The sequence below is a fragment of the Arachis hypogaea genome, chromosome 7 (genome assembly GCF_003086295.3).
Source record: "Arachis hypogaea cultivar Tifrunner chromosome 7, arahy.Tifrunner.gnm2.J5K5, whole genome shotgun sequence".
Taxonomy (NCBI): domain Eukaryota; kingdom Viridiplantae; phylum Streptophyta; class Magnoliopsida; order Fabales; family Fabaceae; genus Arachis; species Arachis hypogaea.
The window spans coordinates 53,213,825-53,238,310 of NC_092042.1; the positions used below are offsets into that span (position 1 = coordinate 53,213,825).

Sequence of the window (24,486 nt, forward strand, 5' to 3'; positions counted from 1 at the left end):
TCTTATTATGAGCTTCATCAAATAGATTCCACCGTGAAATATTTCAATTGTAAAAAGAATTTGCAAAATTGAAAGCAACCGTACTATACAAATTTAAGCCCAAGTGTCCAAAAATAAATAAATCAAAACCGCCACAACCCGAACACTAGGCAGTTTCATTTCTCTGCGTAGTGCAGAGCAAGTTCAGCTGCCGAAACGCGAAAAAATGGCGACCATTTCAAGCCACTGCTTCAGGCATCTGCCACCGCGTATCCCAAAGTTTCGAGCTTCATCTTCTCTTTCTCTCTCCACTCTCTCTTGTTCTCTCGCCCAAGAAGAAGACTTGGATCGCAACGGCAACGCAAGCTCCATAACCACCACCAATGGCAACAGTTCCTCGTATTTCCCGAAGCGAGGGCAGACCCTGGAGTTGGTGTGCGAGTCCCTCGCTTTCAAAGGGAAGGGTCTCTGCAAGGTCACTGACACCGGCTTCGTCGTCATGTGCGACCGTGCTCTACCCGGTGAGCGTTTCATTGGCCGTGTCACCCGCAAGAAGGGAAATTACGCTGAGGTGCCCCGTTTTCTTCTAGAAAAATCTCAACTTAAGTTGTGTTGAAATTTTGATTTTGATGAATTAGGGTTCTTTTCTATTTGGTTAAGAAGAGCAGGTAAGTAAGGTGAAGACTATTAGTCCTCCACGTGATATTGTTGATGCCCCTTGTGAGTATGCTTCCCATTGTGGAGGATGCAAGACACAGAACTTGTCTTATGAGGCTCAACTGAGAGCTAAGGAGGACCAGGTTCGTGAGTTGGTGGTGCATGTTGGAAGGTTTTCGCATAAAGAGCTCGAATTGGAAGGTGTTATGAAGCCAATTGTTACATGTCATATTCAGTTTCATTATAGAAATAAGGTTCAGATTCTAGTGTTTCATTTCTTGTTTAAAGCAATGGTGTTATAGGTAGATGCAATTTGGTGATAATCATTATGTTCCTGATTATGCAGATGGAATTCTCATTTGGTCCTTACAAATGGTTACCTAAAGAATCATTGCATGAAAGGCAGGCTGGTAGTGATAATTATGCACTAGGGTTGCATGTGCCTGGTTTTTTCGATAAAGTTTTGAATGTTGACAAGTGCTTGTTGCAAAGTGATCCTGCTAATAAGGTATTAGCAATTTGGAAGTTCATTCAATTCGGATCTTGATTACTTCCGTTTTTGACTTGAAAATACGAATAGGTTCTTGCAGCTGTCCAGGATTGCTGGAGAGATCCTCAACTCGATTTTTCTCCCTATGATGTTCATTCACACAAAGGGTTTCTTAAGCATTTGATGCTGAGAACTGGAAGGTATATGAATTTATGTCTTGTGATCTAAACTTGACTTGTTTTAACTTTTAAGTGCATATACATATGATACTCTAGTTCTTGTATCTATGAACACAGCACATCCTTTATATTTGTAAGGTTTGTCTTTTATCAATATAACATACAATTTTTGTTTCAGGGATGTTGTGACTGGTCATCCTGAAGTTATGGTTAATTTTGTGACCTCTTCCAACAAACCAGAGCTCTTGAAGTTCCTAGTTGATAAACTTTCTGCATTTCCTGAAGTGGTTAGCATTAAGTTTTCTAATTACTTCTGTCAAACTACTTTGCCTTATCCACATTTTGCTGCTTTCTTACCATCCAAGTTGTTCTACCTAACAAACAAAGCTTTTCCCTTGGTGAACTTCAGGATTTCTACAACAGCCTTATCATTTAAACTTCCATAAAATATAGTGAGAGTATGAATTGTTGTTTTTTGTTCTACGTGGTTCCTCAACCTGTTTCCAGTGCAAAGTTTACTCCATATTTAAAAGCTAACAGTCACAGAGTTTTCGGAGAAATTATCCCATGGTTTACTTGTTAACTTGTTTCCAAACTGTGTGTATACATTTTTTTTAATGCTTTAGTCATTTTTTGTTTTGGGCATGAATGACAGGTGAGCATCATAAACAATGTTAATACTTCTGTTGGTAATACATCTGTCGGCGAGGAAGAATACACTTTGTATGGGAAATCATGCATAACAGAGACCTTAAGAGGGCTTACATTCCAGATATCAGCAAACTCATTCTTCCAAACAAATACTCATCAGGTTTGCAATATGCCAACAAAAACTTTTTATTATATATTTAGATACTGGATCTACCGCAGAGCAATTTTTTCCCTTCCCTTTTTAATTTTTAAATTTAACCATGAGACTAAATAAATAAAAAATAAGCAATTTTTATCCTAGTAGGCAGAGGTTCTATATGAGCTTATTGAAGAGTATGCTGGGATAACGGGAGATGGTTCAGAAGTTGTCCTTGACCTGTTTTGCGGAACAGGTACCATAGGTCTCGCACTTGCCAATAGGTAACTTTTTTATAATTAAATGGTTTTACAATTTTAGGTCAAATTGTCAAACACTAAGATTAGTGTAGTATCTCATATAGTTAAGATAAATTCACAACTTACTTTTACTTCTCTTAACAGTGTAAAACATGTCTATGGCTATGAAGTAGTTCCTCAAGCCATAGCAGATGCCCGTCTTAATGCCGAGATAAATGGAATACACAATGCAACATATGTCCAGGGGGATCTCAACAAAATTGATGAGAATTTCGGGAAGAATTTTCCTAAACCTGACATTGTCATTTCTGGTATTTCGGCCTCTAAAATCCTACTTATTTATTCATTATATATACTTTGGTTGTGCTTTAAGTATTTATTTGATTGTAGTCTTGATGGGGATTATCCTTGGCAAGTGTTGTTCATTTTGATCATTTTTTAATTCCATTCAAACAAGCAGAGAATGAGAGAAGTGTTCTGTAAATGAAAAATTATCAATTGTGTTTTACTAATTTGTATGCTACTGCGAGGAACTAGCATATTTTGTTGTTTCTGCTTCAAGAGTCTGACAAACAATTTCCATTTCCATTGAAAGCATTTTTTGAACTGAAGATCATCCATTTCCAGTATTTGATGTAATTGTGCTCGATCCCAATGCATTGTACCTCTCATCATTATGAATTTATTGCAGATCCGAATCGCCCAGGAATGCACATGAAGTTGATCAAATTCCTGCTAAAACTTAAGGCACCTCGCATAGTATACGTGTCATGTAATCCTGCAACATGTGCACGTGACCTTGATTATCTCTGTCATGGTGTGGTATGTCATTTTTCTTATATGCTAGCTCTGGTTCTTTGAGATTCAACCATTTGAGTTGAAGATTTTGTGCAGGCAGAACAGAATATAGAAGGATGTTACAAGCTAGTAGGGCTACAACCAGTTGACATGTTCCCACACACACCTCATATTGAGTGTGTATGCCTTCTAGAGCTTTGTTAATTTGCGATTGCCTTTCCATGCGAAGGTTCGACATTGTCTCATTTTCTCTGCTATGTTTGTGGTTTCTTTGAACTTTTTGGATATCTGACAAATTGATTGAGAATTTTGTGCGAAATATCCCACGTATCCCTTCATTTGGATTGTTTACGCATGTTCTTGATAAATATGAGGGCAGTCCATCTCTAAATACAATCATGTTTCTCTAGAGGGTACTTCATTTGTTTTCCTCTTTACTCCTTGCTTTGTTTCTTGTATTCTAATTGTGTGACATGACTTTCAGGGCATAACAAGCTTGGTACAGGATATAAGTCAAGGTTGGGTGTTCAAGGTAGAGATAGCTGCGGAAACTCATGCTTCTTTGCTGCATGATCTGACTAATGTGTGCCTCCCAAAACCATTCTAAGAGTCTCATAAAATTGAGTTCATGGTGGACACCCTCAAAGGCTGGTTTCATGCTTAGCATAGCAGCCTTCGAATGTGGATTACTGTTGGTTGTTGATTCCAATTCATATGACAAGTCTATCATAAAATGGATCATATTCTTCACTTGTCAGAGCACACTTAAAAGAAAGGTTAAGCAGCAAGTCCATCATGAAATATTGAATGTTTACCCTGACAAGTTAATAGTATTTAGTGTATACTAAAAACAAGGACTATATTGGAAAATTTTGCTGTAGTAAACTGCTAAATTTGAGTTTATATCCTTTCTTTTTCTGGGGATCCAGAATTTGTTCCCTAAAGAAGTGTCCTAGTAGTTAGTACAGAGCACAAATGGCCCATATATGTTTTAGGGCCATTTTTCTTTATTCCCAAAGTACCTTTGTACAAGTGATTTTATTCGTATTTTAATTCTATTATTATTATTATTATTATTATTATTATTATTGTTTCCCATTCCACCGATATAATTGTAATAGAAAGTTTTCAAGTATATCGGTATACTGGTGTTTCAGTGATTTTTAACCGTTGATCTTAATTATATATATTGTATATATTTTTTATAATTAAGATCAACGATTAAAAATTACTGAAATACCGATGTATTGATACACTTGAAAATTTTTCAATAGTAATAATAACTACAACAAAGCCCTATTTCAGTGAAACAACAATAATAATTGAGAAAACTCCAGTGTCATAGCTTTTTGGTGTTTTTTTTCTCTAAAATAAAAGCTAATATAGGCCGTGTTTATATGTCGATGAGTTTTAGTTCATGTGGTATATGTTTTCCTTTCTTATTAAAATGTTTTGGTTCCAGTCTCATCTAAGTCAAACTTGACAAAAAAAAATCTTATATATGTGAATGTAATGTGTGTAATTGTGTATATTATTTAGGATCGGGAATTGTTCAACCCATAGACAAACAAAAAAGACATCGTTTAAACTAACTTTGCGTTGGTTGAGTGGTCAACTCACTTGTCTGCTTAAGTAAGTGTCGGGAGTTCTAATTCCGCCTTGTGTTGGGGTTCACGTTGGAGAACAAAAAAGCTCGTTTGAATGTCTTGAACGTCACATTGTTATGTTTGGCAATTTCTTGAAACCCCTAACCCAGAATTGCTTTCACCTGTGAACGTACGTTCACAAGAAGCTAAAAATTCAAGCTTCTGCGTTCACGTTGGAAAAATTAATAACCGTTGGAAGAGTTAGGTAACAAATTTATTTTATATCTATCAACTGTACCCTTCTTTTCTTCTATAAAAAGGATACCCATAACCACATAATTTCACACAGTAGTAGTTCTTTCTATGTTCTTAGTTACAAAATTTTTTTTATCAAACTCTTTTATTGTTCATATGATATATATTGTTGGTTGTAATTATTATATACTATTTGTATAATTTTTTTTTGTTTTTGTTTTTTATTTTTATTGTACTTTATTTATTTTTATTATATAATAATTATAAGTAATAAAAGAGTCATAAATAATAAAAATTTACAGTCCAAAATATATTAAATTAAAGAGTACTCACAGAACTAAAATAAATTATAAAATCTTTTCTTTTTGTTTAACATTATACAATGTATAGTACTCTCTTTTATATTTTTATTTTTTATTATTTTTTAGTTTATATGAATTTTTTTTATCCTTTACTGTTTTTTATGTTTAATATGTAACGTGTCTTTTTTATTTTTATTTGACTTTGTTTTTTTTATTTTTTACTTATTTTTATCATTGGCCTTTTTTATATTATTTTTCAGTGTTTTAATCTCTCATCTCTCAAATATGTTATTAATTTTTTTATGGTATTTTTTTATTTCTTTCTCATATGAATTTTTTTTTTATGTCCTGTATTTATATTGTTAGTTTTATATGATATATATTGTTGATATATATTGTTTATATGAATTTTATTTTTCTTCTTTTTTATTATATTTCTTTTATTCATATGATATATATATTATTGATTTTATAAAATTTTTATCGTTTTTTATTTACATGAATTCTCGTTTTATATTTTATTATACTTTATTTTTGTTTTGGCTGAAATTTTTTATTTTTTATTCGATATGTAAAATTTATAATTATAATTTTTATATATTATATTTTATTGTAACTTTTTTTATAAAATGAATTAATAAGATCTATTCAAATATTTAAAGTAAAATAATAGAATAATATAAAAAATTATTTTAATTGATGTCTTTTTTAGTAATTTTTCATCTAAAAGTGATTTTGAATAGTATAACCCAAACAACATTTATTTTACTATAATCAATTTTGATATAAAAATTGCCAAACATAAATCACGTTAACACAAACTTACTTTTCATTAAAAACAAGTTTGCAAAATCACTTCTATACAAACTCTCGTTTGTAAACTGAAATCCAAACACACACTTAGTCTTTAATCTGTCAGATTGAGAGATATCATTTGAGTAAACTAAAAAAAAAAGACACCGTTTATATAATACACCGACATGGTAAGAAATGAGATTGTTGGATCATGGCTTATCATGGTGCCTCGAGATCAGCGAGGAATGTGTCAACTTTATCATAATTAAGGAATCCATCTGGTTTTGTACATGCATGTCTCTGTGTAGAGAGTGTAGTAAGTATTATTTGGTAAGAGCGTGAAATACTGTATGTAATTCACAATGATAATGTATGAATGAAGTTGTGGTAGCTAGCTAGGAAGTAGGAACAAAAGAAAAAGACATAGATGATTGTGTGGGGCACGTGGGCGTGTGCACGTATGTGGTGGTCAACATCAACCTCCATTGTAGGGTACTCTGTAATGTATCATCCATTGTGACAAGCCTAAAGATACATGCATGCATAGGATCGGAGAAGTAAAACACTCACTACTGCTTTAATTGCTATATAGGTGAATTCAACAAGCTTGCTTTTTTTCTCTGCGACCACTGATGATGTTGATATATATGTGTTGGCCGACATACATGGTCATTTCAATTCTGTAACAATACCTACCTATATATCATTCATGCAGAGAACCAAGACATACATACATACAATAGTTGGCAATGCCCCACTCTTCAGTTTTGGTATTATTACAGAAATTAATTAAAACTTGGTCTTGTGAATAGGGCTGGCAATGGGGCGGGTAGGGGCGGATTTTTACTCTACCCGACTCCGTTCCGTCGTACAATAATCCGTATAGAATCTGTCCCATTTTTATCCGTAGGTAGTAAAATGTTGAACTCTAACCCGCTCCTGCGGATACCCGCCCCGTCTCCAGGGGCAGAGCTAGAGTAATTTTTAGGAGGGGGCCAACATAAGAGTATAATATTAGAAGAAGAAAAAATTAAAATTAAGGGGGGCTAATATAAAAATTAATAACCTTTATACATTAAAATTTTTTATTTAGGGGGGCCATTGCCTCCCTTCTCTAATACTTGCCTTCGCCCCTGTCCGCTCCTATCCGCCCTTATAATTATTAAAATCCAGTAAATAAAATTAAATTCAAAATTTATATAACTATCATCACATACATAACATAAATTAAAGTAAAAATTTAAATATAATACAATATTATTAATTATTTACTAATTATTTTACATATATTAAACATATTATATATTAAAATTATATATATTATATATATAGCAGGGTGAATAGGGGCGGGTATTACTTAAACCCGACCCCGTCCTTTCCAAAAATCTGCCCCGGTGCGGAGTACGTAATTACCCACCCCAAATGAGTAAAGACAGAGTGGATACCCACAAACTTGGATAATATTACCATCCCTACTTGTGAATAATAATAATAATAAGACCCTAGTGTATTTTTTTAAGTATTTTAATAAATGCGTTACGATTTTTTAATGAACATGTTACAAAATAAAAAATGTTTATTAGTTACTGAGTTATAACATTATTTTCAGAGATACTTTGTCGGTTATGATTGAATTATAACGATTAGATAAAAAACTATTCAAGGATTACAACCAGAGAGATGGATCATAATTGGTAAGACGTCATGGACTCATGGTCCATATAGCCTACCTACCTAGCTATATCTTAACTGCTATTACATCTTTTCTTTCAATCCTTAGCTTGTCTCAATCTATAATAACAACGTGATTTAATATTATTTTGTAGTTGTCCTCATCTAAATCAATACACATTACTCATCTTTTTACTATTGGCCAAAATATAAGACTAGTAGATCATTTTCATGTTAATCTCACAATAAATTCAATAATTAAAGAGTGTGTATCAAATTTGAATGCAATAGCTCAAGTACTTTGATCACCGCCCCTTTTATTATCTTCTGACATGATTTAGAAAACTAAATTGAATAATTAATACCGTACCGCGTAGGTGCGCAGTCCATAATTTGGTACTTGACTTGAGCCAAGTCAACACATACAAATGTTAAGTCAAGTGCTTCACACAGGTATTGTTATTATTAGTTCATGATTCTAACATAGATTACTACCAGAACTCTCCTTCAAAAACTTGAAATATGTGGATAAAAACAATTTAGGACGAAGAGAAAAAATGTTCAAAAACATTAAACATCACATCATGTAATTTGAATAATATAATAATAAAGGGATAATGTTAAGGATATGTAGATGGATGGTGGTTGGATTGGATGGGAGGGTTGGTCCCCATCGCGGTTGAAATTGAAATATTTTCCAACTATGCGGGTGAAGCCTATCTATCTCATTGGAATTTCAACCAATGAGATATTGCCACGTGTAAACATTGGTGCTGAGTTCACGTGTGAGTCGTGTAGCGGGGACCATAAGCAGCTGGCTATATGGAGCCGAGCCGATAAGCCAACCCCATTTGGGCATCCATAAAGCCCGACATAACGAGGCGAATGGTATCCGCACACTGTAGGCCCAAATCTGGGCCCACCAATTTGACAATCTCTTTTGGTCCTATCTCTATATATCTCTCTTCCATTTAAATTTCAACCTCCATCTTCGTCAACAAAAATTTAACTATAGCATTTGAAAATAAGTATGATTAATTGTAATAGGACCACAATTTGATATTATTGTTTATAAGCAAATGTATAGAAGGAATTTAGATATAATTCTATCATTAGTGACTATTTACGTAAAGATGTCTCCATATAAAAATGAGTCAAATAAGTTAAATTATTTAATAATTTTTACCTATTGTCTTTATATAAAAAAATAACTTCATCTGAATAACCACCTTTTATCGTTAACTATATAGTATATAATAGGCAGAAAATTAATGTGGTGTAGTTCGTTCCAATTGGAAGATAAAGCCAAATTATTTGACTGAAGCTTCAGGAACATAATTGTGGGGCTAGAGAACATGACAACCTGAGACAGTTAAGAAGCTGACCACGACACTTGAGTTCAGGAATTTCGGTTAAAGATAGAACGTTAAAAGATGCATGGTGAATTAATTTTAGATACCAAGTCATTTACATGAGTTATTATTGCTACCTATGTACCTATATTGTACATTGTAGCTTACGCTTTTAATTTATGTATTCTTCTATAGTGGATATTATATTTATCTAGGCAAAAACTTTCTTCAACCACTATACCTGCTTTAAATGATTTCTATGAAGAAAGTTGAAGCTCTAACATTTATATATGTCTTGACCTGAATAAAAGGATATGGTAAAAGAAGAACATGAGTTGACAACCTAAGAGGATTTGAGGAAATACATATATGCTATGGGAACCCATTATTCACTGAGCTGTGTAATGATGGGGCGCATGTGACCGATGAAATTAGCTACCTATATGCACTGATCAGAACTCAGAACCATTTCTGTGTCCCCGTGGGAGCAATATAATGCAACAACAACAACAGCTCCTAATAAAGTTAAACTAAATTTGTGATGAGACAAATTTGTAGAAGCAACTTGCTTTGTTTATTTCTCTATCTACTAATCTGGATCCCTTAATTTGCTAGCCTGCCAACACGTTTCAATGTTCCACTACTATATATTTCTTAATAGAAATTATTATTATCCTATGATAACATATTTTTTAGTAACATCCTTTTTATCAAGTTTTCATGTCCTGCAAGTAGTGTACACTTTGCTTCCTATATATATTATTTAATATATACACTAAGTTTTAGGAGTTTCATATATATAGATATGTATTTTGGTAAAGAGAATAGAGATATGTACATACACCAGAGAAGACGAAATTGGGGTCCTTATCCCTTAATATATACAACTCATAAAGCATTTATATGAAAAGCAGAGCTTAGATGCTTAGGAGTCATATATACTAAGTAAAAATCAGAGACTTGAGTCATCAACTCCATTAGTTTATTTTTTTCAACTTTGAAGTGAAAAGTTGAATCTAACTTCAGCAGTATAGTGTGCTTTCTGATTTTAATCAGTAGATTCCTCTAAGAGTTTTACCACCCTAACTTAAACAAATACTGTGGTATAAAGTGAAAGCATCAAAAGTGCTATGATTAAATCTATGATTAACAAAAAAGTGGGTGATATTGTTTAAAGATGCTTCCACTTCCACTGCAGTTTTCACTGCAACTGTACAATGCGCATGGAATATATATAATCAACTCAAAACTGGTCAGAGCTTTCCCACTTAAAAAGTATAATATTTTGTATAAGAAGAATAGATATTTAAGGTGCAGCTGTTTACATTATGGTAAAAACCTCACACATACATACAATATTTTATAAAACAGTAAAATTTTATAACAAATAACATTATTTTCATAAAAATAAATACTGAATAGCACATTCAATCAGTTTTAGATTTAGATTCAAAATTCTTTTCTGAAATCTCATGCTCCTTTCTTTTCAAAAATACAAAGTCCTTATCTTTTTCAAAACCATTAAACTGTTCTAAAACTGTTAAAAGCATACTAGTTTATACTAGCTAGCCTCTTCTTTCTTTCTTTATTTTATTTATATTTCCCCTGGTATAATACATTCCCAAATGCCTATTATTTAATATGCAATTCCTGACATACTTTGTTCAAGTACCAATAACTTGTTTTTATTGTAAAAGCATGTACCTTTTCATTGTTCCTATCTAATCTAATATCTATATATATAAGCTTCTCTTCAACAAACACAAAGCACTACTACATGGTATCTGGAGGTACAGTAATCTTTATTCTCTCATCACATCACATCATTTCCTTAAATATATCTGTTCTCTGCTCTAAGTACTGAAAAATTTAGAGTAGTCCTTAGTTTTACCATTCACAGTATTTAAATTAGTTGTTACATAATTTGTATCCTAATGAATTTTAACAAGGCAGAGTTAATAATACTATCACATAAGCTGACATTTAATCTTCTTACATGTCTTATCTCTTCAGTTGTTGGAAGGATTCTCACCCTGTTGGATCCAGCTTGAGTTAATATTCTGTGTTCTGGAAGCATCTAGATAGATCTACATTTGGTAAGCTCTTCAACACTGCATTTATTTTTTGTACCAAACCACAGTTATATCTTTTTCTGTGCATTTCAATTCTCTTATATATGTAAACATGATATATAGGTAATAACAGTAGCATCACAAGAAGTACCACTTTGTCATTCAAGTTCAAACTACCTAGATCTTCATCCATGGATGGTCTGAGTTGGGATCCTTCTTCACAACTTGCTGTTAATAACATACCAATGTTGGAAGGAGAAGAAGACTACTCCATCTTTGTTAATAATCACATGCAAGAGATGCACAAGTCTCATCATCGTCATGGATATCCAAATTCTGAAAAAGTGATGATGATGATGAGCAACATGGTTCAGTACCCATCATCAGCAACACCAGAAGCTGAGATTGTGAGTTTTCCACAGAGAACAAGAAACAACAACAACAATTTTAGTATGGCGGTGAAATCATCATCATCATCATCAACCGGTTGGGATGTAAAAGAAGCCTTAACATCTAATCACCAATCATGGCCATCACTTTCAGTAGTCAATTATGTGCCAGATTTCAATATGGCCCACCACCACCACCACCACCAACAACAACAACTCATCAACAGCACAACACAATCATCATCATCCCTTGAATCACTCGATTGCCTGCTTTCAGCTACCAACAGCAACACAGACACTACTACTGCTACTACTTCTCTTGAAGAAGATGATAGCATCTCCATCATTCTATCTGACTGCAGAAACTTCTGGAACTTCACTACTAATTATGGAGCCATCACTGCTGCTGCTGCTGCTTCCTCTGCTGAATCTGAAACCAATAATGTTTCCAACAAACAGAACAACATGCAATATCATCATCACCATCATCAGATCAATAATAAGGAGCTCGATGAAACAGTATCTCAAGCTTCAAAGAGGACAATCAATGACCAATATGACCTTATCAAAACTTCTTCTTCTGCTGCTGCAACCACCACCACTGGTCCCTACTTCAGTATCTTCCACAATTCTTCTTCTTCCGCCACTGAAAGCGGCGCCTTCAAGCTTATCAAAGAGAATCCTCTACCAAGATCCAAGAAACCAAGATGGGAGAATAACAACAACAACAACAACAATAAGCATGGTGGTTCATCATCCAACATCAACTTCCAGCAGCCGAATTCATCGCATTCCACCATTGACGAACCAGATCCAGAGGCCATTGCACAGATGAAGGAGATGATATATAGAGCTGCGGCATTTCGGCCTGTGAACTTGGGATTGGAGGTTGCGGAGAAGCCGAAGAGGAAGAACGTGAAGATATCAAGCGATCCTCAAACGGTAGCTGCAAGGCAAAGAAGGGAGAAAATAAGTGAAAGAATTAGGGTTTTGCAGAAGATTGTTCCTGGTGGAAGCAAGATGGACACAGCTTCAATGCTTGATGAAGCTGCTAACTACCTCAAGTTTCTTAGGTCACAGGTCAAAGCTCTTGAAAGCTTAGGGAACAAGCTTGACACCATGAATAATCATAATGTTCCTCCTACCACCACCATTGCTTTCTCTTTCAACCCTTCTTTTCCCATCATGCCATCTTATTTTCCCAACCCTAAACCCTAGCAATCTCATCTTCCACATTTAACGTGTAATTTAGGAATATTTACTTCTTCTTCTCAATTATAACATGTCATATTTATAACTTATTTCTGCATTAAATGTGCTTTAAAAACATCTCCATCTATTTAACAAGACGCTTAAAAACAATATATAACCTCTAAATAAGTACAGAAAGACTATGCTATTTGAGTTATAACTCGTTGGTGCGATTTGATTTTCATGTTCTTTGTATGTTTAATTGTTAATTATTAATTATATGCACACTAAATGTGTTTTAAAAATATTCTGATATATGTAAGAAGAGGTTCAAACAAGGAACCTATAACCTCAAACTTTAATTTTCATCTCATCATGAAAATATGTGTATTATTTTATGCATTAATAATTTAGTTACTGATTTTTAATATACATAGTTAAAATGACTAACTATCACTTAATTTTCATGTTATTTGTATGTTTAATTGTTAATTATTAATTATACAGCATAGTAGTCAATGCGTACCATGCATGCATGAGAGAATATATAGAGTGCTTTTGGTTAATACTACTAAACTATTATTACTAATGCATGCTTTGATGATCATACTTTTTGAGTTTTTTTTTTTCCCCACTGCAGTTAAATTTTCTTTTAGTAGGAACCAAGATGGTTTAATTTACAATGAAAGCAGTGAAAGTAATAATAATGAAAGGTGAATTCATTTACATAACCTTTTAGCTTGCAGAAAGGTGTAGCAATTATAACACCTATGATTAAGATGAAGGGTTAGAAAGTGGTAGTCACTTTATTATTAGGTTTTGAATAAATGCAATAATAATAATGGGTGAAAAGTTGAAAAGTCTTTGCATTATTTTCGTACGAAGTTATTGATTCACGTCAGATAATAATTTAGTTAAACATATCAAAATATTTAATAATTTTTAATTAATAACTTTACATAAACACATTTGGATGTAAATTTTTGCCATAACAATATAATGTATGTAGTTAAATAAAGTGCATTTTTCTTGGAGATATTGAAGAGGTATTATTCTATGGAAGATAACCAAAGCAAGAGACATTCTCTTAAGAGTAGTGAAGCTGAGTCAGTGGTCCTGTCTCCTTGATTCAACCCAAAGCGTGCTCTTGAAAATCACTCTTTAAGACTCATTGCTCAGCACGTGTATGTATATGTGTGTGTGTGTATATTCTTCTTTTTTGGCACCACTGCTTTGTACTATAACCTTGATCTATGTCTTATTTAAAAACATTCCAACATTCTCAAACTCTTAATGAAACTAATGATATTGTTAATGATGATGACTATGATAACGACGGCTACAATAACAAAAAATATATAAATATATTATTGGCTCGAATATCTTGACTAAGCACATGCCTATGTGCTATACTGTTGTTGTGTATCACTGCATGTGACATTTCCCAGTACAAAATTGAAACCTTTCCGCTTTTACTCTGTCATGCTTTAGAACTATTCGCCCTTTTTGCTCAACTTTAATTTCATCATCAAAATATACAAAAGTCTATCCTAATCTCCCACTACTTACCCCTTCTTTCGGTTTCAAGCAGTCTAACAAGTTAATAATAAAAGTCTTAGTTTATTCTATTTATGACAATTGTCTTTTCAGAGAATATAAATGTTGTTTAGTTAAGATCTCTAATAGCAAAAAGTTTTTAAAGTTTTGTATGTATGTATTATAATATGTTCAATTTTATTTTATATCTTGAATGAAAAGTTTTTCATTTTAAATCTTTTAATATGAGCACTCTTAGACACTCTTAGCAAAAAGTTTAATATAGTATAGATAATTTTGAATATTAGTATGTAGTACTAAATAATGTTATGTTATTATTCATTATTCTGTCTTTTGAAATAGAAAAAAAAAATAATTGTATGCTGTTTAAGAAGTTAATATATTAAGATAGAAGATATGTACTTAGCGTTAAAATTAATATTATTGATTCAACATAGAAATTTGTATTTTTTGAACTCTAATAAGAATAGAAGAATATTGGTTGACCTGTCTAATATTTTAGATTCACAACATAACTCTTCCTCACAATTTTTTTCTTTGTTTTTTCCAATTTGATTAAATTGTTTATATTCAAATTTTATAGTAATAGAAAGAATATGTAAGTGTGGGTCATGCATGCTCTTGAAATTGCTGCCAGGAAGTGAAGGTTGAGGATAGGAATAGAAAGAGATAAAGAGTGTTAATGAGAGAAAATGAAAGAGATTATGGTTGTTATTGGTTTCCTTGCAAAATATATAGAATTTGTGGTGTGAAAGGGACAAGATATTTGGCTTGTTTTGGATATTTTAAATTTGAATTTGATTTCTCAATCAAGAAATCAAATTACCGTTAATTCATTGTCTTCTTGCCTTTCATAATAAATGGGAGGAAGCTAAGAGAAGAGAATAAAGACATTTGGACTTTGTTTTCATACATTTTGTTGTATTGTGCTTTAGGCTTCTAGCTAATGATTTCACATGATCAAAATAACATGCTATAGTTTACTTATCAAGTTAGCATATAAAATTATAGTTTAATTTTGATATACTTAATATAAGTATTTTAACTAATGGATTATACGCACATCTAGTGAGACATGTGTATGTTTAAATGATTTTTAAAAAAAAGTAAGTTTGAAATTTTTTTTTGCTTTTCTGACATTGCATATTCTATAAAATTAACATGCATTCTTTCTTATATGTTATATGTCCACGAAAACTTTTCAATTGGATGAAGGGAGATCAAATAAATAAATAAATAATCAAATTCGTCTTTAAAAAGATCAGTTATTTAAATTAATGGCATTAGTCTTTTAGTTATTTTTTTTATTGACAATGACAAAATTTGTTAACGTGACATGTTAAGTGATATTATAATACATATAGAAATTTTAATTGACTATTAGCATGATAAGTTAATGAAATTAGATCAAATCAGAACCTAATTGAGGGAAGAACTTGAGGTATTAAAATCCTTCAATTTGGGATTGAGTTGATCTAATTTCATAAACTTATCATGTTAATCGCTAATTAGGATTACTAGGTGTGTACTGTGGTGTCACCTGACATGTCACATCAACAAAATTTGATGGAAGTACTAAAATGACTAACTTAAAATCTTTGAAAGAGGAATTTGATTAAAAAAAATCTTTCAAAAACTAATTTGGAGAATAAATTATCTTTCTGAGACTAATTTGATGATTTACTTAAATAAAAATAAAAAAATGGAATAAATAATTAGATTTATACATTTTAAAATTTACAAATAATCTCTACCTTTCTAGGGAGCTCTGTCCACTAATTATATCAATAATGCTGCCCGGTAAACTTTGATGAATGTCAGAATCATGCAACAGATGATTAACTACAGTAATCCTATTTTGAACATCATCATCATCAGCTGGCAAACATTTTTTGAGTTGAGCAACAACATAACTCATTGCTGGCCTGTTAATGGAAGCAGCTGCTACACAAGCCATTGCAATATCCAAGACTTTCTTTGCAGAGTCAACATCAAAGTTTCCTTCTAATCTTGGATCCACAACATCATTCACCTCTCTTTCACTAAGCATTGATCCAACCAATCTAATTATGTGAACTTTCTCTTCTGTTTTGGTTATGGCTGGATGCCCTGTAATTATCTCAAGCAAAACCACTCCAAAACTATAAACATCACTTTTTTCACTCAACTTGCTTGATCTGTGGTACCTACACATTTTAACAAGTAATAATATATTTATTAATACACACCAATCTAAATTAAATTAAAAGGGAGTAACAAAATCAAAATGGTGATTACAATATATTAAGATATAACCTTTATTTTTTGTGCTATTGTTATATGAGCTTAATTTTGATGCACCGACAGTGTAAAGTTTACATAGTCGTGCAATCACATAAGTTCTTTTGGATTACTATTCACACGGTCAATATAAAATATAATTATTTTTACTTATGTGACGTTATGTAATTGAATACACGTGTAAAATTACTTACAGCGGATCAAGGTATCCGGGGGTGCCAGCAACCACAGTGCACATGTGTGTATCATTTTCATTAGGGTAGATCTTGGCCAAACCAAAATCAGCCAATTTACCTCTAAATTTTTCAGTTAGTAATATGTTCTTTGACTTTATATCTCTGTGAACAACTCCTGGACAACAACCTTCATGTAGATACTCCAATCCTACATGCATACACTCCAAATATAATTTATGTAAAAACATTGTTATTTTTTTTCAATTCAATATGTATCTAATGAAATTACTTCTCCCAAAAGTTTAAACTAAGAGGAGACAAGGATCGAATTCTAGACATTTAAATCATAAAAACTCTGATACTATGTCACGAAACTACTTATCTTAACAAGTTTAAACTAATGAGAAGAAACAGATAAATAATTATATCTCTAACAATATATACTAACCTTCTGCAGTATCCACTGCAATTTGAATTCTTTGTTGCCAACTCAATATAGTTTCACTTTTATCTGCATTATTTATGAAGTTAATTAATTAATTAACACCTTGGTGATGAAAAAATGGTGATTAGTGAATATAGTATTATATAGTAATTTACCAGATAAGTGGTAGGCTAAGTCTCCATTAGGCATGTATTCATAGATGAGAGCCATGTTTGTGCCATCATCACAATATCCTATAAGAGGTGTCAAGCATTTATGATGAGCTACAGCCAGAAGTTTTGCCTGTCAATCACACTCAAAAATGCAACTTCTTCTGTTAATTAACTAACATATAATAGACTATTGATGTTTATTTTTATGTTAACTAGTTAAATTATATAGTTAATTCTTAATTAAGATCACCTCTGCCTGAAATTGTAGATATGCTTGGGCTGAGTTTGAGTCTGAAGGAGACAGCATTTTGACAGCAACTTCAGTATCACCTACATAGCCATGATACACGATTCCAGATGCTCCTTTTCCCACAACCCTTTTAAAATTTTTGGTAATTTTTTGGACTTCAGCATAGCTAAATTGCTGTTTATTTGACTCTAACTCCATCTTTATTCTTGAATATGCTCTCAGATTCCCCATTTCAGAGGCTACTGTATGTGGAAACAATGCATTGAGTAAAATATAAAGCTAACTGTCTTAGAAATTAAACCAAACATAGATGATTATCATGTACCACTATGTCTTTTGAATATGAGGAAAGAAGTGATTGCTGTTGCTAGAATCACAAAAGCTCCACCTAGTGATGCCACCAATGGAACCACAACTTTATTACTATTGCTGCATGAACCTGAATAGCAAAGACCTTGATTTCCTCCAAAACTTGCATTTACAATAATAATAAAAATAAATAAACATGTTAGTAACATAAAATATTACTATTTGGAACTGAAATTTGAGGTATAAACTATAAAACATACCTGGTTTTGAGCATGCCATTATTTGAATTCTCTCTGAGTTGCATTGGAACTGCTCCTGTTAGCTGATTCCCTTCCATGTTCCTTCATTGGAGAAAAAATGTTGAGTTCTGTCACTTATTTTTTATTTTATAAATTCATTCAGAAATAAGTTTTCAATATGAAAATATCTGACTTACAGAACTCTCAAGGAGTGAAGTTGAGATAAGAAATAAGGCACTGATCCTGTCAAACTGTTGTTTGATAAATCCCTGAAATTGGAACAAATTATTTTTACTCAAGTCTTGAAATTTATACCTCAGCATTTATAATTGTACATCTGATGGATTCAGTGACTTACAAATATTCTATTGACTTCAAATTGGATATGGCTGATGTTATATTTCCAGTTAAACCACTGGAAGATAAGTTCCTACAACCATCATGATTATAAATAAGTTTCATCAATTTCATCCAAAAGAAAACTATGTAGTTTCATCTACTATAAAATTAACCAAAACTTACAAGTATATGATCCTTGGAGAAGAACCAGCATAGCTGCAATTAACACCATCCCACATGTAACTTAGTGGAATGCATGGATCTCCTTGCCAATTTCTTTTTATCCCATAATTTAACTTCACATTCATGATAGCAGAAGCTGTTCCCATAAATATGAGAACTAATAAGTCAATAAGAAATGAGGAAATTCTTCAAGAGCAAGAAAATTTGTAAGTTAATCTATATATATAGTTACCATCAGTTTGGTCTGTTTGTGATTGTGAGAAATTCTTAGTCATATATATCTCAATGGCACTGAAAAGAGGGGGAAGTGTTGATCTGGTTGTTTTGTTAATCCAAAGTTCCAACCGTGGTTTCTCCAAAATTGATATGTAATACACGCTCTGCAGGTACTTAAGATTCACTGGAGAACCATTAAGAAGATCCCCATTCACAAAAAAGTTGAAGTCTCTAAATTGATTTGCTTCAAGTTTCTGGATTTCGGCAACGAAGAAGTACACATAGTATGCAGAGGCATTATGCTTGGGATAGAAGTTAAATTCTATATTAGCATTGTTGTTTGTTGGAATTGCTGCTGTTTCCATCACAGTAGAGGCTGGTAATGGTAAAAAGTTGTATGAAGATGATTCTTTGTCTATAGCAAGAGAAGTGTTTATCTGTTTCCAATCTTTTGAATTGTAAGGTGTCCATATTCTATCATGGACATCATCTGGGTATCTTTGATCAGAAAAAAATAACATCAAAAATAGCAAATCAGAGAGCCTTATTATATTGTTGTGACACTATATGTTTATATAAGTCTTAATTAAGATACATAACTTGGCAATGAGATTAAATCAATAATCACCTGACTGTTTTATCTTCCTGTAATCCTATGTCATACCGGGCGAGAAGCTCGATGGAGTTAATAAGATAGGCATCACTGTCAAGAACTCTAATCTCCAAAGCTGATATGAAAGGTGTACCCTTGTTGGTGTTAACTAGGCAAACATGAACATAATCCGAGGCAGCAACAAAGATGATTTCCTTGGTTATTACACTGGTTGGATCCTTCAACACTACAGATTGCCACCATTTGGTTCCAAGATAGATATCAAATTGAGGAAGTGAATCTTTACCATCATAGTTTCCATACATGAACCTTGCCCTTAGTAGATACTTGCTGCTTCTTCCTTGAGGGACCTTAAGGGTGTAGCAGTTTCTGATTCTTTCTGGGAAACTTCTAACATTCCAGAACTGTTTGGCAAGTGAAGAGGCCTTATATTTGGGTGATATGTTGTGGCATTCACCAGTGTCTATGATGCTGGCATCTGAAGTGTAATATATGGAAGTTGTTTCATCTTTGTAACTTGCTTCATCCACAAGTCCACAATCAATGCTAACAAAGCCTGAAAAGGGGGAAGTGATAAGCACAAGAAACAATAGTTGTGATTCTGATAAAAAAAAAAAAAATCTTATGAGAGATCACCAAACCTGATTGATTCTGGGCATGAACAATGATAGGAAGATTCCACAGAAGTTGAAATACTAAAAGCAGGAAAATTCCTATCATTTTTCCCCCCTGACCTTTATGTGTAGAATTGAGATCTTGTCACAACTTAAAACTCATTTGATATTTGATGTTGGATTATGTTATGGGACTTGTAATCATGACTTCTATAACATATGATTAAGCTTAAGCTTTTCATTTAATGAAGTCAAAAACAGCATTATTTTTATGTAAGTGTTGGACTTTAGAAACTTCCCCTTTGAATTGTCAGAATTGTAGACTGTAGACTATATTAATATTTATCAATAGAATCATATAGCTGTTTTCTCTCTTTTTTAATTTTTTTTTTCAAGGTTTTGCTAAAATATATATACTCTAGCATATGATGCAGTTGACCAGTGTGAATCAATAAACAAAGTACCATACGTCTCCCAAATTTTCAAACGTGTGCCAATTGCCACAATATATAAGACTTCTAGGTATCTTATCAAAATAAATAACCATATTCAATAAAGTTGAGGTTGCCCATGAAGAAGCACAAGTGATTAGGATGCTAAATAATAATATTCATTTCAGTTTCATAATAGTTGGTCCTTGTAACTCTTCTTTCCATGTAAAAGTTGTGTTTCCCTTCCAGAAAGTTTCAACTTTACAAACAGATAACATTTCTACCTGGCTAAAGAACTCTCTCCAATTATTATTTCAATGGAAGCATCATTTGTATAATTACATAGATCATCAGGTACATTGCTAAACAATCTTTCAATTCAGTCACCACTTGAGTCATGGTTGGCCTATTAATGGAACAGGATTTAACACACGCCATTGCAGTCTCTAAGGCCTTCCTGACTGAAGCAGGGCAGAATTATCCATTTGATTATGTGAGTTCTTTCCTCAGTTTTGGATATGGCAGGTTCGCCAGTGATGATCTCATGAAGAACAACACCAAAGCTAAAAGCAAAACAAGAGTTATTTCAATCCAACTGGTTGGTCTCTGATGAAAAATAGGAGACAAAGTGACAAATCAAGTTGAAATGGATAAAAAATGATAATTATAATCACTGTGGATACATGTGTGTCTTCTTCACCAGAAAAGATCTTTGACAATTCAAAATCACCCAACTTAGAGTGCATGTTTGAGGTTTGATATCTCTGTGCACAATTGGCAACCCTACAGTTTAAAAAGCCCAGACTAAGAGGATTGCCAAGTATGTAGAGATTCAGCAAGTTCACAAGGCAAAAGTTTTTTTCTAACCTTCAGCATCCCAAGACTTTTCCACTTTCAGCTGCACCTAAAAGAGAGTGGTTTTTGTAAGCAGTTCCTATTTCTAACACCTATAATATATAGGGAAGCCATCATTAGAAGAACAACTAGTTTATAAAGTGTAGTAAACCAAAATAACTACATAATTGGTCAATAAAGATTCAACAAAAATGTTTTAAGTTTGAATGTTCATTGTATGGAATTAGTTAAGAAACCTGATAAGTCTCCATTTGACATACACTCATGGATGAGGGCCACATTGTTCCCTTCACAGTATCCAATTAGAGCAGTCAAGCACTTGTGGTGAACTTTAGCAAGGAGTTCCGCCTATAAATAGTAAAGCATGAAGAATTTCTTTAGCTTAAGTTAACAAGTAAGTGCCTATTTTCAATGGATTGTTTGTAGTTGTATGTACCTCTGCCTGAAATTGCTGGTTCCCTTGAGCTGAAGCCTGAAGGGGAGAGCATCTTAACAGCTACTTGAGTGTTACCTAAGCAGCTATGAAATACAGTTCCAAATCCTCCTTTCCCAAGAACCCGTGCAAAGTTGTTGGTAATTCTCAGAACTTCCTCGTATGTAACACCTTGCTCGGTTTGGAATGGAAGCACCTTTTCTAGTTCAAGGTAGAGGTTGCTATACAGTTTGTGCCCAATTAAAGTTACAACAACAATAATATAACAACTGTTATTTTGATGATGCATGCTTCTCTGTAGTACCTACCTGAGTGTTTTGTTTTGTATATCAGTGTGGCTATCAATGTTACATTCACCATTCTTGAATTAGTGAATGAGTTCTAATGGGATTGTTCCTGAAAATTAGTGATCCGTTCTTGAATTTCTGAATGAGTTCTAATGGGATTGTTCCTGAAAGCTGATTTCCTTCTAGCTTCCTGCCATGCAAAAAGTATCCATTACCTTTAACAATTGGTTAATACCTATACTTTGAAGAAATCTTAATTAAATTACTAGGCTTGACTTACAGAACTGTCAAAGAATGAAGTTGAGATAGGAAACCAGGCTGATATGAGATGACACATAAAATTACATTGAAATTTTTTTTTCCTTGAGGTCAACAAAGATCAAACTCTAGACTTTTAAGTGTGTGTTTGCATTGTAGTTGGTCAAAATGGAGTTTGAATAAAAGTGATTTTATAGAATTAATTTTGAGTAGAATTAAGTTTGTGTCAACATGATTTATGTTTGACAACTCTATACCAAAATTGATTTTGATAAAATAAATATTATTTGGATAATATTAGTTAAAATCACTTTTAGATAGATAATTACTTAAAAGAACATGATATTAAATTATAATGTTATTTTTTTATGCATGTTTAATTTTTTTTATATTTTTTCTTATATATTTTTTATATAGTATATTTTTAATACTCTTAGTACTCTTTTTTAATACGTTATAATTTTAACTATTATTATTATTTATGGTTAATTTTTTTGTTTAATTTATTTTACTTAATGGAATCAATGAATTCTATTATAAAAAGATAATAATAAATATAATACACAAAAATTATAACTATAAAAATATATAATGTCAAATAAAAAAATTAATAAAAAATGTAAAATAATAAATAATAAAAAAAAAATTCATATAGAGAGAAATAATAAGAATTTTATAAATAATACAATACCATGTACAAAAGATAAAAGTTGGTAAAAGAAAAATAAATGTTGAATATAGTGACTAAAAACATATACAAGTCATAAGAATTCGAATACTATGTCATAAAATCATTTCTTCTGAAAGTTTAAGAGAAACATGAATAATTATATGTTTAACACAAATGTGCAGATGCAACCACTAATTTTAATGGTTTTAATGACAACTTAACCAGGTGAAGCTATCATGAAAATCAAGAAATCTTATTGAATCAAGAAGCACTGGCAAGGAGATCCTTGTTATCCGCAGCGTTACACATGGCAGGGTATTAACTGCAGTCTTGGAGGTTCTGGTCAATTCAAAATCACATCCTTGTAAGCTCTCAAAGCTTTACACTTGTTTGTAAATTTTGTTTTCTTTCTTCTCTCTTCACCGGATCCTTTTATTTAGGAACTTATCCTCCACTGGATTAACTGGCAAAATAGTGATCGACTCGAAATCACTGGAATATTTGTAAGTATCTGATCTTAGAGTCTAAAGTCTCATATCAAGATACTATTAATTTATTATTCTATGCTAATCATTTCTGGAGGGATTTGTCAAATAACAGATTAAATGGGGAAGTACCTGATTTCTTACCTAACATGCTGTCATTAAAAGTCATTCAGAGAGGTTTCATGTGAAATCCTACAAGTTTAACACTTGCTATGAAGACATAGCAGGCAATGAACTTTCTGGAAAAATTCCAGCAGAACTAATGGAGTATTTGGAACCGTCTACCATGGCTATATAAGTAATACTCAAGTTGCTGTTAAAATGTTATCTCCTTCAACTCAGGGATATAAGCAATTTGAGGCATAGGTAGGTGTTGGGTATATGAAGATGGTAAGATGATAAAATCTTATATTTGTGTAGTGGTTTCAAGGCACGATTAGATCGTTTTTTTTAGAGAGATATTTGTCCCCACACTTAGTTGCTATAGGGTTGATGACAATACTCTCCCAATATACAATGAAACCTAAGAATTTCTTAATTAGCAATAGTAAGAAATTCTCAACTCTCTTGAACAAAGAAAATCTCTTAATAGTAGTGTAAATTGTACGCTTAGTATTCCATATCTGAAATAGTGGACAAGGACTTATTTATACATATTGCACGTAGCAATTATGATTAGTTACGTATACAAATGGTTGTGTCATTTCTATTGCCAATAGATACAATGTTTTAAACATATACAACTCTTAAAGAGTTGTGTCCCTTTAGCCAATAGACACAATGTTTTGAACATACACAATCCTTAAAAGGTTGTGTCCCTTCAACCAAATGGTACAAAACGGTTAGTAACCGTTTATTAATATTAATAATATTAATAATAATATTAATAATATTAATTAATCAAATTTGTAAATACCCTTCAATCCCCCAC

The 24,486-nt window shown here is 32.4% G+C and overlaps 3 protein-coding genes across 4 annotated transcripts; 2 read left to right on the forward strand and 1 right to left on the reverse strand.

Moving 5' to 3' along the window:
* Positions 1 to 33: 33 nt before the first annotated feature.
* On the forward strand, positions 34 to 4,232 carry LOC112703078 (uncharacterized). The gene is made up of 11 exons (XM_025754390.2): positions 34 to 550; positions 648 to 890; positions 983 to 1,144; positions 1,217 to 1,326; positions 1,484 to 1,592; positions 1,961 to 2,116; positions 2,261 to 2,376; positions 2,497 to 2,663; positions 3,044 to 3,174; positions 3,247 to 3,379; positions 3,635 to 4,232. The coding sequence occupies exons 1-10, from the start codon at positions 206 to 208 to the stop codon at positions 3,352 to 3,354; spliced, it is 1,647 nt and encodes a 548-aa protein (XP_025610175.1). The 5' UTR covers positions 34 to 205; the 3' UTR covers positions 3,355 to 3,379; positions 3,635 to 4,232.
* Positions 4,233 to 11,374: 7,142 nt separating this feature from the next.
* On the forward strand, positions 11,375 to 12,873 carry LOC112703080 (uncharacterized). The gene has a single exon (XM_025754395.2). It carries the CDS (start codon positions 11,375 to 11,377, stop codon positions 12,788 to 12,790), a length of 1,416 nt encoding a protein of 471 aa, XP_025610180.1. The 3' UTR covers positions 12,791 to 12,873.
* Positions 12,874 to 16,015: 3,142 nt separating this feature from the next.
* Positions 16,016 to 20,448, reverse strand: LOC112703081 (putative leucine-rich repeat receptor-like protein kinase At2g19210). Of its 2 annotated transcripts, none has more exons than XM_072199484.1 (13): positions 20,164 to 20,448; positions 19,538 to 20,078; positions 18,926 to 19,407; positions 18,694 to 18,829; positions 18,530 to 18,601; positions 18,369 to 18,440; positions 18,193 to 18,273; positions 17,949 to 18,094; positions 17,624 to 17,862; positions 17,377 to 17,503; positions 17,225 to 17,287; positions 16,795 to 16,984; positions 16,016 to 16,506 (listed from the first exon to the last, which is right to left on the reverse strand). In XM_072199484.1, the coding sequence occupies exons 1-13, from the start codon at positions 20,240 to 20,242 to the stop codon at positions 16,071 to 16,073; spliced, it is 2,664 nt and encodes an 887-aa protein (XP_072055585.1). In that variant the 5' UTR covers positions 20,243 to 20,448; the 3' UTR covers positions 16,016 to 16,070. The 2 variants fall into 2 exon arrangements, with proteins under 2 accessions (XP_072055585.1, XP_025610181.1); XM_025754396.3 differs by having other exon boundaries at positions 17,624 to 17,865.
* Between the last annotated feature and the right edge of the window lie 4,038 nt (positions 20,449 to 24,486).

Coding starts and splice junctions, on each gene's coding strand:
- LOC112703081 (XM_025754396.3), bottom strand. CDS start 20,242: ATGATAGGAATTTTCCTGCTTTTAGTATTTCAACTTCTGTGGAATCTT. Junction 16,985..17,224: donor TGCAGTGGATACTGCAGAAG/GTTAGTATATAT, acceptor GTATGCATGTAG/GATTGGAGTATCTACATGAA. Junction 16,507..16,794: donor CCCGGATACCTTGATCCGCT/GTAAGTAATTTT, acceptor TAAAATGTGTAG/GTACCACAGATCAAGCAAGT.
- LOC112703080 (XM_025754395.2), top strand. CDS start 11,375: ATGGATGGTCTGAGTTGGGATCCTTCTTCACAACTTGCTGTTAATAAC.
- LOC112703078 (XM_025754390.2), top strand. CDS start 206: ATGGCGACCATTTCAAGCCACTGCTTCAGGCATCTGCCACCGCGTATC. Junction 551..647: donor AGAAGGGAAATTACGCTGAG/GTGCCCCGTTTT, acceptor TAAGAAGAGCAG/GTAAGTAAGGTGAAGACTAT. Junction 3,175..3,246: donor ATTATCTCTGTCATGGTGTG/GTATGTCATTTT, acceptor GATTTTGTGCAG/GCAGAACAGAATATAGAAGG.